The sequence below is a fragment of the Mobula birostris genome, chromosome 32 (assembly GCF_030028105.1).
Source record: "Mobula birostris isolate sMobBir1 chromosome 32, sMobBir1.hap1, whole genome shotgun sequence".
NCBI classification, from domain to species: Eukaryota; Metazoa; Chordata; class Chondrichthyes; order Myliobatiformes; family Myliobatidae; genus Mobula; species Mobula birostris.
This window is the reverse complement of record NC_092401.1, coordinates 3,620,894-3,638,426: the sequence shown is the minus strand read 5'-3', so window position 1 is coordinate 3,638,426 and position 17,533 is coordinate 3,620,894. Positions and strand designations below refer to the sequence as shown.

The 17,533-nt window shown below is 45.7% G+C and overlaps 1 protein-coding gene across 4 annotated transcripts in view; it reads right to left on the bottom strand.

The window, feature by feature from the left end:
• LOC140191261 (long-chain fatty acid transport protein 1-like) overlaps positions 1 to 17,533 on the bottom strand; it is an 89,292-nt gene that overhangs the window by 16,521 nt on the left and 55,238 nt on the right. For all 4 annotated transcript variants that reach the window (XM_072248508.1, XM_072248509.1, XM_072248507.1 and 1 more), the window contains 6 exons: positions 16,999 to 17,160; positions 12,359 to 12,428; positions 11,484 to 11,575; positions 7,698 to 7,807; positions 5,558 to 5,767; positions 3,623 to 3,749 (listed from right to left, as the gene is read on the bottom strand). In XM_072248508.1, coding sequence (XP_072104609.1) covers positions 3,623 to 3,749; positions 5,558 to 5,767; positions 7,698 to 7,807; positions 11,484 to 11,575; positions 12,359 to 12,428; positions 16,999 to 17,160 — 771 coding nt within the window. The remainder of the gene's footprint in view (positions 1 to 3,622; positions 3,750 to 5,557; positions 5,768 to 7,697; positions 7,808 to 11,483; positions 11,576 to 12,358; positions 12,429 to 16,998; positions 17,161 to 17,533) is intronic.

Below are 17,533 nucleotides of genomic sequence, written 5' to 3'. Positions count from 1 at the left end.
TTGTTTAGAGGGAGATAGAGTTCAGAGGAAGCGAGCGAGGGCAGTTGGGATATTCTGCACATTACAGATCTTGTGGAGATGTTGGACTGTGTATAATTAGGCTTCTCGCAAGGGCCAGTATAAAGGAGTTAGGTTTAACCAGATTGGCCATTGTGGCTGTGGGCCAGAGTTAGAGTCGGGAGTTGAGGCTTTAGCGAGAAGGGTCAAAGGCTGCAGGTAGATTTTTTTTTCACTTTTCTTCTTTTTTATGGCAGAGTTATAGCAGTGAGAATGCCAGACGGGATAGTGGAATGCTGTGGGAAGGCAGGAAGACCTGCAGTGTCCCTGACGACTATACCTGTAAGAAGTGCATCCAGCTGCATTTTTCAGACCATGTTAAGGACTTGGAGTTGGAACGGGATGAACTACAGATCATTCAGGAGGTTAACGGATTCATCGACAGGACATACCTCACTATTTTTTCTCTCTTTTTGCATTATTACTTAATTTATATATTTTAACATTGATTTCTTATTGCAATTTATAGTTTTTAATCATGTATTGCAATATACTGTACTGCAAAACAACAAATTTCATGACATATAGTACGCCACTGATATTAACCCTAATTTTGATTCTGAAAGTGATGTCACAGGTAGATAGTCATAAAGAAAGCTTTTGGCACTTTGGCCTTCATAAATCAAAGTATTGAGTACAGGAGTTGAGATTTTATGTTGAAGTTGTATAAGACATTGGTGAAGCCTAATTGGGAGTATTGTGTACAATTCTGGTCACCTAGCTACAAGAAAGATGTCAATAAGATTGAAAGAAAGAGTACAGAGGAAGTTTGCAAGGACGTTTCCAGGCATTGAGAACCTGTGTATTAGGCAAAGGTTCGGACTTTATTCCCTGAAGTGCAGAAGACTGAGGGGATATTCGATAGAGGTATACAAAATTATGAGGGGTACACATAAGGCAAATGCAAGCAGGCTTTTTCCACTGAAGTTGGGTGGGACTACAACCAGAGGTTATGGGTTAAGGATGAAATGGGAACAACAGGGAACTTCACTCAGATGGTGAGAGTATGAAAAAATCTGCCAGCAGGAAGTGGTGGATGTGGGTTTGATTTCAACATTTAAGAGAAATTTGGATAGGTACGTGGATGGGAGGGTTATGGGGGGGGGCGCCTATGGTCCAGGTGCATGTTGATGGGATGAGGCAGACTAGATGGGCCAAAGGGTCTGTTGCTCTAGGCTCTTTGACTCTAATGCAAGAACAGAGTGTTCATCTCATCATGTCTATGCTGTCTACAATGCATTAAAGAAGTGGTAACTGGCATAGTGGAGGAAATATTTGCTAGTTGGCAATGTGCAGGATGAATTTCACAACAGACCCCATGAGGAGGCTGCTCTCCCTCACTCTGACCTCAACAGCAGGGAAGTCACAGGTGCAGTTCCTCATGACTCCAGCAGATGATGACAAACTCACATGTGGCAGAGTGCACTGAAGCCTCAAGTTGCTCAGGCTGCAAGTGAAGCAAATTTGAGCAGATCTAACCTGAGCCAGGTGCAATGTACTGACCTGTTTTTGTGATTTTTCTTAATAATGAAGAGGGCATGATAAAGAAATTGGTAAATAATATCAATGAGGAACTGGATTAAGTTCACTATAGCGTGATATAATTCATTTGGAAATTGCAAAACTGCAAGGAAATCAGCATTCTCAGAGGTGTAGAGGAACAGAGAGACCTTAGGGTATAAGCACAACGATCCTCAAAGGCAGATGAGTTTAATAATAATGTTTTTCTTTATTAGCTCAGCCACAACAAATAAGAAACAGGAACTGGAATTGTATTCAACACCAGCTAGACTGCAGATGGAGTACCACGTACAGCTCTTGTCATCCCCTTACAGAAAAGAAAAAGTGTAGAAGAGATTTACTAGAATTCTGGTAAAGACTGGAAAACTGCAGCTATGAGGAAAGATTGGATAACCCAGGGTTTGCTTCTTTGGAACAGAAAAGTACCAGGAGAGACTTAATTGAGTGTTTAAAATTGTGAAGACTTCAGCTGAATTGGAAGGACACACATTTCTTCTGACTGGATCATCATGGCCTGGTATGGGAAACTCCAATGCACAGGAACAGAAGAGTCTACAGAGTGGTGGACTAAGCCAGTTCATCACAGACACAGCTCTTCCTACCATCAAGAACATCTACAAGAGGCGATATCTCAAGAAGACAACATCATTAAGGAACCCACCATCTAGGCCATGCCATCGTCTCAATGCTGCCGTCAAGCAGGAGGTACAGGACCCCAATGACCCACAGCTCAAAGTTCAACAACAGCTTCTTCCCACTGCCATCAGGGCCATGAACTGATGTGAAAAAGCCTAACACTACTTGACACTGTATTTCTTTTTACTCCCTTTCAACTCGGACTAATGTTATTATGCTAATTTTTTTATTTTATTGCCCAAATTATGTATAAGTTATGCTAATTTATGTTAGTCATGTTTGTAATGTACTGTGCTGCAAAAAGCTAATTTTCATGGCATTCTTATTCCAAAAATGTATACCATAACAATAAACTTGAACATCGAGCAGAAGGTAAGCAAGTGTTCTGTGCCATCTATCAGCCTCTCGCTCGTGGCTGCCGGAGGAAGGTGTCTGTGTGTAATGGTCTTTCTCTTCTTCTTATCCATTGTTGCTGGAGGAAGATCCTGGTGTTCAAATGGTCTCTCTCTCCCTCGATGCTGTCGGAGTCCTGGGTCTTGGGCAAGGCTTAGTCGATTGGACTCTGTTATAATGATTTTCTGGTTTCTGGTTGCTCCTTTTTGTGCAATTTTCATCGGGGTGGACTAGCATTGCGGCCTGAGGTTAATGAACGATGTGACACTGGATTGAACTGGACTGAGCCGAACTGAATATGCCTGGTCTGGTTCAATGTTTTGTGGTTCGGGGTTTTATATTCAGTGTTTCTCGGTTTTTATTTGTTCTGTCTGTGTGATTTGTTTTTTTTGCAAATTGGGGGTTTGATGTTTTTCTCTGAATAGGTTCCACGGTTTTCCTTGTCTGCGGGAAGACATATCTCAGGGTTGTACACTGTGTACATACTTTGATGATAAATGTACTTTGAACCTTGAATCTTTGAAGATGATAGCAGAAGGGTGAAAAACAAATGGATATCAGGGTTAAAGTATAGGCAGACAGGAGAGGAGATGGGGATATATTATTTTCATACAAAGGGCAGAAACCAATAGTACCAATTGAGGCAAAAACTCTCATCATATTTACATTAAAAAAGGACAAGAGACCATTCAGCCCTTTAAGCCTGTGCTACCATTCAATATGATTATGGTTGATCATCCAAGTACAGTCCCCTATTCCAACTTTCTCCCATCTCCCCAGACAGGGGTAGTGGGCGGGGGGTTTATAAAGTATGTGGCAGTTTACGAGGCATCAAGAAATAAGTGAGGGAATGAGTCTAGAGGGATTGTCTTGCTGGTCAGTTTGGAATTGATGGGCTGAATGGCCAATGTCACAGGAAAATTATGAGGTTAGCACGGCACCAGTATCTCTGGGAGAGGCAACACCTATCTAACCACCCAGTTCCGATGAACCATCCCTCTGACACGGCCCTTACCTGGTTTGCAGGGCACACACAGCCCCTCCGGACCACGGATCAACTCCAGCGTGTCCTCGTTCACCTTCACCAGGTGGATGGGGTAGACATGGGGCAGGATCCGGCTGTTAAAGCCACAGGCCCCCACCTGTGGAGAGAGAGGAGGGGAGAGCCTGGCGTCAATGTTCAGCAGACTCTAAAGCCAGCAACAGTGCAAAGTCCTGCGGCCGCACCGAGTCCTTGTCAGAGCCATGGTAGAGTCAGACCTGGCAACATTCCAAATCACCCTGAGAACCCGGAAACTATTTGGAATGCTGGAACTGTGGACTGGGTGCTGGGGGCCTGGACGGGTTCATCTCCAGACACACAGAGCTCCTGAGGGAGTATGCAATCCTGTGGAGCCCCTAAGTCCAGGACAGAACATGGTTGTACATTCAAATGCAGTGAATGAGAATCCACAGCACTATCCATCTCTCCCCCATGAGGCACATGCACAGATCTGAAACTTTTACACAGGCACTGCGGAAAGTATCCTGAATGGTTGCATTCTGGTACGGCAATTCCAATGCACAGGTGCACAAGAGTCTGCAGAAGAACCTGGTCCATCAGGGGCTCAACCCTCCCACCACTGACAACATCTACAAAAGGCTCTGCCTCAGGCTTCAACCATTTTCTCCCTCCAGCCATAAACCTCACCCCCCCCCCCCCAATTTTCTTCAAACAGATCAATAAGATTGAAAGAGTACAGCAAAAATTGCTAGGACTTGATGACCTGAGTTATAGATTTATCAAAATTATGAAGGGTATTAATAGGGTAACTGCAAGCAGGGTTCTTCTGTTGAGGTTGGGTGAGACTAGAACTAGAGGTTATGGGTTAAGGGTGAAAGGTGAAATGTTTAAGGGAAACATTTCAGAGGGTCATGAGAGTGTGGAAGAGTTGCCAGTGCGAGTGGTGGATGTGGATTTGAGTTCAACATTTAAGAGATAATTGGATGGGTACTTGGTTGGGAGGGGTATGGAGAGTCACAGCCAGAGTGCAGCTCAATGGGACGAGGCAGAATAATAGTTTGGCATGGACCACATGGGCCAAAGGGCCCGTTTGTGAGCTATGACTGAGTGTTCTAAATACTCCCGTACCAAGTGTAGGTCCAGGAGAGATGGTGGGGAAATTGTCTGGCACTTTTATAGCAGACATTTTGTTTGGGAGAAGTTGAGCTGTAGCAGTTCGATGAAAGCAATGAGGAAATCACAGATTCTCCCACAGAGTCGGGGAGCTAGAGTAATAATGTGAGACAGGATTGTTTGTCTTGGAGTCTAAGGGGTGACCTTATAAAAGGTATATAATATTGTGAGGACTGTACATAATGTGGGTTGTCTTTTTCCCAGCACAGGGGGCAGATCTTTAAAGGAGATCTCTGGGGTAAGAACAAGCTGGCAGATGAAGTGGTAGAGGTTGGTACAATTAGAACGTTTAAAAGACATTTAAACAGGCACACAAATAGGAAAGGTTAGGAGGGATGCGAGACAAACAAGGACAATGGGATGAGCTCATTTGGGATTAGAGCAAAATACAAAGTGCTGGAGGAACTCGAAGGATCAGATGGCTTCGATGGGGTGATGTGGACAGTCAACATTTCAGGTCAGGACTCTTTATCTGGACTTGATAAAGGGTCTTAACCAGAAAGCAACTGTCCATTTCTCTCCACAGATGCTACCTGACTCTCTGAGTTCCTCCAGGACTTGTACAATGGTTCAGATTCCAACACCTGCAGTCTCACATCTCCTCTATAGCTTTGGTCGGCACAGTTGTCGTCGTGGATGGCCTGATTCTGAGAGCCTGTCTTCCATGTTGTGTAACTCTATCACTATGAGTCACTGCTGAGAAACAGGCCAACACCCATTCTGACTGACTGATAGCTGCACAACCTCAGCAGGTGTGGGGTGAATGGCACTCACCTTGCCATCCAGGTTAGCGATGGAACAGTTGCACTCGGTGGCCCCGTAGAACTCAGCCACCCGCTCGATGCGGAAGCGGCTGGCGAAGGACTCCCAGACCGAGGGCTTCAGCCCGTTGCCGATCGCCATGCGGACACGGTGCTGGGACTCGGCACGTCGCGTCGGCTGATTCAGGAGGTAGCGGCAGATCTCACCGATGTACTGAACAATCTGAGGAAACATGGTTACACATTACACAGACACAGAGGGTAGAAACATCAGCCTCTGACCTTGGTTTGATCCCACCCTCCACTGAAGAGACTGTTTTCACCCTGTACTCCTCTGTGACTGTTGGTCAATTAATCCTTCATCACAGGACTAATGAAAGAGGCTGAGAGAGAGAAAGAGAACCCTGCAGAACCCAAACAGCTCATTCTCCAGCCCTACACAGTGGGAGATATGAGAGTGAGGGTGACAGTGACAGGGGGGAATGGGTGACAGCGAGAGAGAGACAGAGAGAGAAAGAAAGAAAGAAATATACAGGCTTTCTCCCTGTTGGGAGGATTCTAGAACAGTGTGCGGGAGATTAAAGCTGGAACCAAGCTGTGCATTGGCGTGACGTGGGAGAGTGGAACCAAGGAATTCCTCCCCAAAACCATCAGAAATGCAGGTTAAGTGGAACTTGTCAAACTAAATCTGACAAAACATTTGTCAGCTGAGGAGAAGGGGATGATGGCATAAAGAAAATGAAGTTTCTAAATGGGGTGGAAGAGAAGAGGATGCTTCCTCTTGTGGAATAATCTAGAATTGAGGGTCAGTGTTTAAAAAATATGGGATAGATAGATAGATACTTTATTGATCCCAAAGAAAATTACAGTGTCACAGTAGCATTACAAGTGCACAGATATACAAACATTCAAAGAGAAGTAAGAAAGAATAAAAAATAAGATACCTCAAACAGTCTAACAGGAGGGGGTCATCACTTCCTCAGCTACAGGTTGACTCATTATAGAGCCTAATGGCCGAGGGTAAGAATGATCTTATATCACGCTCTTTGGAGCACCACAGCTGTCTCAGTCTATTACTAAAAGTGCTCCTCTGTTCAGCCAAGGTGGTATGCAGAGGGTGAGAAACATTGTCCAGAATGGGCAGGATTTTCTGTAGGGTCTTTTGTTCTATCACAGCCTCCAGTGTGACTCCTGTAACAGAGCCAGCCTTTCTAGTCAGTTTATTGAACCTGCTGGATTCACCCATGTTGATGTCATTGCCCGAGCACACCACTGCATAGAAGACTGTACTGGCGACAACAGACTGGTAGAACATGTGAAGGAGAGGTCTGTATATTCCATAGGACCTCAGTCTCCTCAGAAAGCAGAGGATAGAGATAAGGTTGACTTTCTTCTCTGAGGGTTCTGAGTCTTTGACACTCAAAGGGGAGTAGAAGCAGAGATACTGATTTATTTTAAGGTAGAGTTTGATAAATTCTTGAGAAACAAACTGGTGAAAGATTACAGCCTGTATGAGGGTAAGCAGGAATGTGGAGGTTAGTATACAATTACATCAGCCATTACATTTTTCACGTAGTCAAGGAATGTGTGATTCAGCCAGCACTTAATTGCACAAATTGCCCTAAAGACGGTGGCAGAGAGCCATGCCTTGAACTGCTGCACTCCTTGAGGTGTGGGTTTACCGACAGTGGTATTAGGGATTCTGGCCAGGTGACACTGAAGGAACAGTGATATATTTCCAAGTCAGGGTGTGAGAGGCCTGGAGGTGGTGGGGTTCCTCGCCCTTTTCCTGTCTTTGTCTCTCTAGCTGGTAGAGGTGTTGCAAATGGAAGTGCTGTCTAAAGAATCTTGGCAAGTTTCTGTTGTACGTCTAATAGATGGCACAAAAGCTGATACTGTGTGAGGGTAGTGGCGTGACTGAATGGTTGTGGCTAGGGAGCTTATCAAGTGAGCTGCTATGCTCAGTACAGTGAAAGATGGTCAATGGTCAGTCCTGCTTCCATCATCGGGTCTAAGTCGACCCTCCTGTTGTCACCTGCAGTCAGTGGGTAGAAAGTTTCTAAGGCTGCAGCTGATGCACAGCCAGGGAAGGAGGAGTCCTTGGGTCGGGAGGGCTCAGCGTGCAGAGTTCAGAGTGCCTGGCTAAAACTCACAGTGCAGTTGTACTTCACGCAGTCATCCCAGAAACGGGAGACTGAGAACTTCTTCCTGATCACCACGGTCAGGCCATGCAGCAGACACTGCCCCACACCGACAATATTACCTGGCAGGAGTCAGACAGAGGCAAGGTTAGCGGCCAGGTCCTGCCACGAACACAGGCAGAACACACGTGCAGAACGTGAACGTCAACATGAAGACTAAGCACAGTTAAAGATAAGGATGATAAAGATTAACCTTATTTGTCAGATCTACATTGAACCATTAAGTGAACAGCGTCAACAACCAACACAGTCTGTAGATATGCGGGGGCAGGCTATAAGTGTTGCTATACTTCTGGTGCTAACATAGCATGCTCACAACTTACTAACCCTAACTCGTACACCTTAGAAACGAGAGAGGAAACCCACATGGTCATGGGGAAAACGTACAAACTCCTTACATACAGCAGCAGGAATTGAATGCCTATTGCAGGTGCTGTGGAGCGATGTGTGAATTGCTACGCTTCCGTGCCACAGCGGTTAGGAGGGTTTGCTCTATTGTGTGACTAAGAGCTCATTCTAGCTGGTGGGTTTTAATGAGGAGTGAAACAGAGAGGTTTGGGGAGGGAAATTCCAGAGGGTTGGCAGCCTGAGTCATTCCTACAAGGGTGGAGAGTTGCACAAATAGCCAGAACTGCAGGAGGCTTGAAATCGTGGAAGGATGTACTGCTGCAGCTTTCAGGGAGGGTCGGGAGAACATCCAGAATGCAAGTAGGAGAATCTAGACACTGAGCCTTTGATGAATTGGATGGCAGTGAAGGTCATTGAGCCAGAGGTGATGAGTAAATGGGGCTGAGTGCGTGTTAGGATCCAGTTTGGCTGGTCGGACAGCTACTGTTTGTAGAAAAGTAAACAGGGAACTCACAGACGGGAAGGAGGTCGAATCTCACTGCTCTGTAATCTGTTTTATTACATTGAATGAATGTAGTGACTTTTGCCATATCTACACTAAATGACAGAGTGACCTCCAGCTGACGGATGCCTGGAGCAATGTGCTTTAAATGTCCTCAGTTTCTCTCCTCAAGGAACAACAAACAGGAGGCTGATAGAACTTGTTAGGTCAGGCAGCGTCTGTGTAGGGAGATGGACACTAGATGTTTTTGGTCAAAACTATTCATCTGAGTCCAATTCCCTCCACAGATGCTGCAGACGGTCACAGGTTAAGGGTGAAAGGTGAAATATAAGGGAGAAGGTCTTCACTCAGAGGGTTGCGCAAGTGTGGAACGAGTGGTAGATGCAAGTTTGTTTGCAACATTTAAGAGAAGTTTGGTTAAGTACAAAGATAGGAGGGGTATGGAGGGCTATGCAGAATAACAATTTGGCATGGATTTGACGGACCAGAGCCTGTTTTTGTGTTGCAGTGTTCGACAACTCTTTGACTTGCTGACTTCCCCCACCCTCTTGTCGGTACTCCACCTGCAGCCACTGTGTTTTTTCTCATAGATGCAGCTTGACCTACTGAGTGCCTCCAGTGTCTTCTTTTTTTGACCTGAGCTGGACCTGGGTAGGTGGGGGTGATCGGTGGACAGAGGCTGAGGTTCTCCACTTCCTCTCGAGCCTCGGCACCAAGCCTTTATTAATCATTTCTCCCTGCCACACCCTGGGGTCGCTGTGGAGGAGCATCGCATTTCTCCCAGGCTGGTCAAGGTGGAAGGAGAAGGTAGAGGTTCAAGCTGTGAGACTGAAGCACCCAGGAATCCTGGTGCCCAGAATGACCCCGGTGCCAGTCTCCGGGACCCATTCCTATCATCGGACACGGAACTATACAGCTTAGGAGCAGGCCAGGCCCTTTGGCCCACAATATTGTGCTAAACTAAGTAAACTAGAAGTCACACATCTAACTTCTGCCTACACAAAGTCCATGTCCCTCCATTCACTGTTCCTAACCAACAGACTCTTAAACACTTCTTTTGTATTTGCCCCCGCTACCAGTGGCAGCACATTCCAGGTACCCACTCCCAGCGGTGGACAGGGTGAGCAGTTTCAAGCTCCTGGGTGTCAACCTCTCTGAAGATCTATCCTTGGCCGAATGTATCCATGCAGGCTATATTGTATTCCATTAGAAGTTTGACTAGATTTGGTACATCACCTAGATGCCAGCAAGTTTCTACACACATACCTCAGTTGAAGGAAGGTCAGCATTCAGATGGAGGTTCCAATGCGCAGGATCAAAAGGGACTGCAGAAGTCTGTAGGCTCAGCCAGATCCATAGTGGGCACAGCCCTCCCCACCATCTTCAAAGGGCAGTGCCACTAGCAGGAGGCATCTATCGTGGAGGAACTTCAACCCCCACCCCACGACATGCCCTCTTCTCATTACTACCAGCGGGGAGGCGGGACAGGAGCCTGAAGACCCAAACTCAACACTTTAGGAACAGCTTCTTCCCCTCCACCATCAGATTTCTGAATGGACTTTGAAATCCATCACTATTTTTGCTCTCTGCTTGCACTACCTTTTAAATTTTTAATACAGTTGAGCACCTCTCATCTGAAAAGTTTGGGGCCAGAAGTGTTTCAGATTTCGGATTTTTTTGGATTTTGGAATATTTGCATCTATACAATAACTTGGGGATGGAGCCACGTGTCTAAACATGATATCCATGTGCATCACATATGCAGCTTATACATATACCCTGAAGGTAGTTTTCTATAGTATTTTTAACAATTTTGTGCATGAAACAATAATCTGCACACTGATCCATCAGAAAGATAAGCTATCGCTTCCTCGGCTGCCCAGATGGACAGTCAGTGGCATCGCCATCATTCCCAACACTGAATTGATGTGCTACTGGTAATCAGTCTTTGTCATACACTTGCTCCAGAAGATGTCGACTGTGGGAGCATTGTACGCAGGCGTCATCTTGACCGGAAACATTGTCACAATTTGTGTTGTACTGCTACCAACAAGTCTCACGATATGTCTCAGTGATAATAAACTTGATTTGTGATGCTTTGTAAATCCTGCCAGGGACTTTGTCAGCTTACTCTCTGCCCTCAAACTGAAGTGGCTGAGCCAAGGGAGTGCCGCAGAGTCATACATGCTACCCAGTCAGATGAAATGCAAGGCAGACGTTCTAACGCACGTCTTCTGTTTCACTCCTCATGGCTGCTGCTTGACCTACTGAGCACTTGTAGTATCTTCTGTTTTTGATACAAGTTGGACGTCAGTAGGTGGGAGCCATCGATTGATGGTGGTGGGAGCATCCATGCTTCCATCTTGAGCCCCAGCACTGATCCATTTATTAATTATTTCTCCCTGCCACAACTTGGAGCTGATGTTGGAAATCCAGTTTGTGGATACACAAAAGGTACAGCAGGTGTCAGCCAGCATTAACCCTTTGCTCTCCCCTCCTCTTGGCTTGTCTCTAAAACACAGACATAGTTTTCCTACCAGTCCTGTTCTTTCAGGAGATTTTGGAGCTCGATCCCTAGTAGATATTAGTCGTTCCAGTGGTCAGTGACAGATCTGTGTGCAGTTTGCTGTTCTCAGGGTCCAATGGCTGTGGGTTCAAGGTCATGCTGAGGGACTGCTGGAGGTGCTGTATGTGACATTGAACTGAGGGCAGGTAGCAGGAGGGCAGGTTTAATCATGACCTCAGATGCTGTCAGTGTGGCGTTTACTTGTCCATTCTCGGACAGCGTGGGTTTCCTCCTATACCCCAGAGAGGTTAAACAGCTGACTAGCAGGTTAGTGTTCATTGGGAATATGGACACTGATAGGATTAAGAAGCCCACTTGTTACCTGCTGAGTGATACAATGGCAAGCAGTCATAAATGACATCATCATGCCTCATCTGGAATCCATAATATGCAAACGCAGCCATCCGATAATACCTGAAACCAAGGAAATAAGACAAGAGCAGCAAGTGAGACCAGAGGGATCGACACAGCCGCTCAAATCTCACACGTGGAAAACTCATTAAAAGCATTTCATTTCCACACGTGGACAAGATTGGACAATGAGATAGTGCAAACTCTGTGCGGCATCCTGACCCAGGAGATCTTGCTCCTTACTGGATCAGTTGGGGGTAGGGGTTAATATTGTGCTCAGCCCCTGCTATGAGTTAACTAACCAAAGATGCCTTCCACCCGGGCACCATCTAGACCCATCTCCTACTCGATACGAGTAGTGACGGAGGCAGACGCCGCTGTATCGAGCCTGCCACTATTCAGAGAGCCATGTAACAAACAAGTAACTCTAACCTCCCCACACACCTCCTCACAAAGTATGGACCTAAGACGCCGTTGGAAACTAGTTACTCTTTGTATGTGAGCTCCGAAGGGACTCATCAAATATTCCTGTAAGGGGCGACAACGTATAATCAGGTGACTGAACTTCTAAGGAGACAGCTGCCTAACATTAAGCCAGATAGTCCCTCCAGGGCAGGTGGGGAAAGAGGTTCTAAGGCCAGAAATATTTTTGGGTAGATTGGTTCAGTAATACAACCCAAATATTTCCAACTCCCTCTGAAAATTCCAATTAAACTTGCCACCTCTGTCCTTTAAGGCAGCACACAAAATAATTCCTCTCTTTAGAAGCTGCCATCACCCATCTGTTTCTTCAGAATTGGTACCGATGTTACCTCTGCCTTGGGCCATGCCCATCTTGGTCTGTACCTGCTGTGCACGATGATGGCAGCTTTGGGCATTCCAGTGGTGCCAGATGTGTAGATATAAAACAGACGATCTGCAACAGAGAGCATATACAGTTGCTGCTTTTTGTTGAAGAAGTTCTAAGCTTCTCTCCGCTCCTCCTCACCTCCCCCCTACTCCGGCATCACATTGCCTCAAATCAGACCGACAACTGAAAAGTCCCTGCTCCTTCCCCCCCAAAAACAACTATTGCAGAAGCTGGAGTTCTGAAACACAAATCACCAATAGTAGAAATGTTCAGCAGGTCAGACAGCGTCCAAGGAATGAGAAGCTGTTAACATTTCAGGTTCAGAACCCTTCATCTGAACTATGATAAAGAGAGGACAAGTGGGTTTAAGGTAGGGGGAAGGGAGTGAATAGAAGAGGAAGCTCCCTGGTTCACTTATTCCTCCCTACCTATCCCTCCTGTTCCCCTTCCCAGGGACATTCCCCTGCAGGTACAACTCCTGTTCCTATACACTGTTTTTGTTAATCCTGCTTGCCAAGGCCTTCTCATGGCCCCTTCTGGCTCTCCAAATTTCTTTCTTAGCTCCTTCCTGCTAGCCTTACAATCTTCTAGATCTCTATCATTACCTCATTTTTTTGAACCTTTCGTAAGCTTTTCTTTGCTTCTTGACTAGATTTTCAACAGCCTTTGTACACCACGGTTCCTGAACCCTACCATACTTTCCCTGTCTCATTGGAACGTACCTATACAGAATGCCACGCAAATGTCCCCTGAACATTTGCCACATTTCTGCTGTACATTTCCCTGAAAACATCTGTTCCCAATTTATGCTTCCAAATTCCTGCCTGATAGCATTGTACATGGCCTATCAGCGGCGTCAAAAGAGCTTTACCAAGAAGGATTTCTCGCAGGTCGGTGGCGGTTATTTAAAAAGGGAGGGCGCTTGTCCATTGTACATGGCCTATCAGCGGCTAGAACCGGAGCACCATTCGTGAGTTGGATAGCAGGGAAGGTTCAGGTACAAAAGGGAGACACTGCCTAGCGGAGCGATCACCGACCTGGTGATCTGAGGCAGAGTGGTAGGTCTTTGGCAATAAATGGTCGAGGCGAGGTAAATTACCAGTGAGGAATAGAAACAGGAAGTAATCTGTGAGGCCTATGTTCTATACTGGGTGTTAGATGTGGAATGTTCGGGAGACTTCCAGCCTCTCAGACGGCCACATCTGTGCCAGGTGCATCGAGCTGCAGCTCCTTAGGGACCATGTTAGGGAACTGGAGATGAAGCCCGATGACCTTCGTCTGGTCAGGGAGAGTGAGGACGTGATAAGAGAGGAGCTACAGGCAAGTAGTCACACCGGGGCCTGGGGAGACAGGTAAGTCAGGAAAGGGAAGGGCAAGAGTCAGATACTAGAGAGTACAAAATGGGAAAGTGCTTAACTGGGGAAGGGCTAACTATGAAGGGATGAGGCAGGAACCAGCGAGAGTAAATTGGAAACAGATGTTCAAGGGTGAAAGCACAGAAGTAATGTAGAGGAAGTTTAGCGACCACTTGTGCTGGGTTCAGGGTAGGTTTGTCCCACTGAGACAAGGAAAAAATGGTAGGAAAAGGGAACCGTGGCTGACGAAACACGTGAGACAACTCATCAAGAGGAAGAAGGAAGCATATGTTAGATGTAAGCAGGAAGCAGGAGGGGCTCATGAGAAATATAGGGTAGCCAGGAAGGAGCTTAAGAAAGGACTTAGGAGAGCTCGAAGGGGGCATGAGAAGGCCTTGGCATGTAGGATTAAGGAGAACCCCAAAGCGTTCTATGCGTATGTGGGGAATAGAAGGATGAAAAGAATGATGGTGGGGCTGGTAAAGGATAAAGAAGGCAACATGTGCCTGGAGGCGGAGGAGGTTGGGGAGGTCCTAAATGAATACTTTGCTTTAGTATTCACAAGTAAAAAGGACCTTGATCAGGGTGAGGCCGAAATAGAACAGGCCTGTGTGCTGGACAATGTGGAGATTGAGGAAGAAGTAGTGTTAGATCTTCTTAAAAACATCAAGATTGCTAAGTCCCCAGGGCCAGAACTGATATACCCCAGGTTGCTGTGGGAAGTGAGAGAAGAGATCGCTGGAGCAGTAGCTATGACCTTTGTATCCTCTTTGGCTGCAGGAGAGGTGCCGGAGGATTGGAGAATGGCAAATGTAGTTGCCTTGTTTAAAAAAGGTAATAGGGAGAATCCTGGGAACTATAGACCAGTAAGTCTTACGTCGGTGGTCTGCAAACTATTGGAAAGGATTCTTAAGGATAGGATCTACGAGCATTTGGAGAAGTACAGTCTACTCAAGGATAGTCAACATGGCTTTGTGAAGGGAAGGTCGTACCTCATGAGCCTAATTTAAGTTTTTTTTAAGTTTTAAGTTTTAATTAAAGCTTTAAGTTCCTCAGGGTCAATATCACAAATGACCTGACTTGGTCCAACCAAGCAGCGTCCACTGCCAAGAAGGCCTACCAGCACCTTTACTTTCTGAGGAAGCTAAGGAAGTTTGGCTTGTCCCCTAAAACCCTCACTAATTGTTATAGATGCACAGTAGAAAGCATTCTTCTGGGGTGCATCACAACCTGGTATGGAAGTTATTCTGTCCAAGACCGGAAGAAACTGCAGAAGATCGTGAACACAGCCCAGCACATCACACAAACCAATCTTCCATCCTTGGACTCACTTTACACCACACGCTTTTGGAGCAGTGCTGCCAGGATCATCAAGGACACGACTCACCCAGCCAACACACTTTTCGTCCCTCTTCCCTCCGGGAGAAGGCTCAGGAGCTTGAAGACTCGTATGGCCAGATTTGGGAACAACTGTTTTCAACTGTGATAAGACTGCTGAACGGATCCTGACCCGGATCTGGGCCATACACTCCAACTATCCGGACCTGCCTCTCGGTTTTTTTGCTTTCCCTTTTCTATTTTCTATTTATGATTTATAATTTAAATTTTTAATATTTACTATCGATTTGTACTCCAGGGAGCACGAAGCGCAGAATCAAATATCGCTGTGATGATTGTACGTTCTTGTATCAATTGTTTGGTGACAATAAAGTATAAAGTAAAGTAAAGTAACTGAGTTTTTTGAAGAGGTAACAAAAGAAATTGATGAGGGTAGGGCCGTAGACGTGATCTACGTGGATTTTAGCAAGGCATTTGACAAGGTCCCCCATAAGAGACTCATCCAGAAAGTCATGAGGCATGGGATCAGTGGAACCTTGGCTGTTTGGATAAAAAACTGGCTTAAAGGAAGAAAGCAGAGGGTAGTTGTGGAAGGAAAGTATTTTGCCTGGAGGTCGGTGACTAGTGGAGTGCCGCAAGGATCTGTCCTGGGACCCCTGCTCTTTATGATTTTTATAAATGACCTGGATGAAGGGGCAGAAGGATGGGTGAGTAAGTTTGCGGATGACACGAAGATTGGAGGAGTTGTGGATGGAGCTGCAGGTTGTCGAAGGTTACAAGAGGATATAGACAGGATGCAGAGTTGGGCAGAAAAGTGGCAGATAGAGTTCAATCCAGATAAGTGTGAGATGATGCATTTTGGAAGGACAAACCAGAAGGCTGAGTACAGGGTTAATGGTCGGTTACTTAAGAGTGTGGATGAACAGAAGGACCTTGGGGTTCAAATCCATACATCCCTCAAGGTCGCTGCACAGGTCACTAGGATAGTTAAGAAGCCCTATGGGATGCTAGGCTTCATTAATAGGGGAATTGAGTTCAAGAGTAGAGAGGTTATGTTGCAACTCTACATATCTCTGGTGAGACCACACTTAAGAGTATTGTGCTCAGTTCTGGTTACCACATTATAGGAAGAATGTGGAAGCTATGGAGGGGGTGCAGAGGAGATTTACCAGGATGTTGCCTGGATTGGAAAACAAGTATTATGAGGCAAGGTTAGCAGAGCTGGGACTTTTCTCTTTGGAGCATAGAAGGATGAGAGGGGACTTGATAGAGGTCTACAAGATTATGAGAGTCATAGATAGGGTGGATAGCCAGTTACCTGTTTCCCAGGGCACAAATAGCAAACACCAGAGGGCATATGTACGAAGTTAAGGGAGGGAAGTTTAGGGGAGACATCAGGGTAAGTTTTTTTACACAGAGGGTTGTGGGTGCCTGGAATGACTTGCCAGGGATGGTGGTGGAGGCTAAAACATTAGGGGTATTTAAGAGCCTCTTGGACAAGCACATGGATGAAAGAAAAATAGAGGGTTACGGGGTAGTGTGGATTTAGTACACTTTTTTTTAAGGAATACATGGGTCGGCACAACATTGAGTGCCAAAGTTACTGTGCTGTAGTATTCTAGTGTCTAGTGTCTACCTCTGTGGCTGTCTCCCTTAACAATAAATACTCCTGTTTGAGCGAAGTGTATGCTGACACTCCTCAGGATACAAATATTAAAGAATAATAATGGGATAGTATACTCCACATAATATGAATGATAGATTGCTAAAGCTTCTTCATAAATGGTGACTGCCAGATAGTTTGAGCTTGTTAGTGCAACACCCTGGGACAGAGCAATGTGACGTGATTCTCAAATGTAGCAGTTACACTGAGGTTTCCGGATTCTCCTTTGAATTACACGGATGAACAGATCTGAAAAGTATTGCAGTGAAATAATCCTTACCCATGAATCCTACTGAAGGAGGGGGAGAGGGGGCGAATTTAGATGCTGCATTGAGCTGCGGGTCCAGATGTTCAGTCCCAGCGGCAACTTTACTGGGGTCCCAGTTCCCACTGCAGAACTTCCGAACAGTTTTTCCCAGGATTCCATTCACTTCCAACAGAGCTGGAATAAAAGCAGGGACAGAAGGCAATCAGGCAAAGATCTATCAGTTATCTTTTCTACTGTGTTTAAAGTTTATCCACCGTTGTTCAAAGAATAAACTTTAAATAGGTGCTAAATGACAGAACAGAGTTGAAAAATGTAAACATTAGAAATTTACAAACTTGGGATGGAAGTGTAGTAATTGTTCCTGGACTGGTAACCAGTGATCCCTGGAAGCAAGTCCAGCAAGTACAATTCCCACTGTAGCAGGTAAGAAATTTAAATCCACCCAGTTAAATAAACATGAGTTTATGAAATAAAGTGAAAGCTGGACTGGACTGAGAAAGTAATACCAACTCTAACTGATCGGTCGTGTCCTCTGGCTGCCTAACGC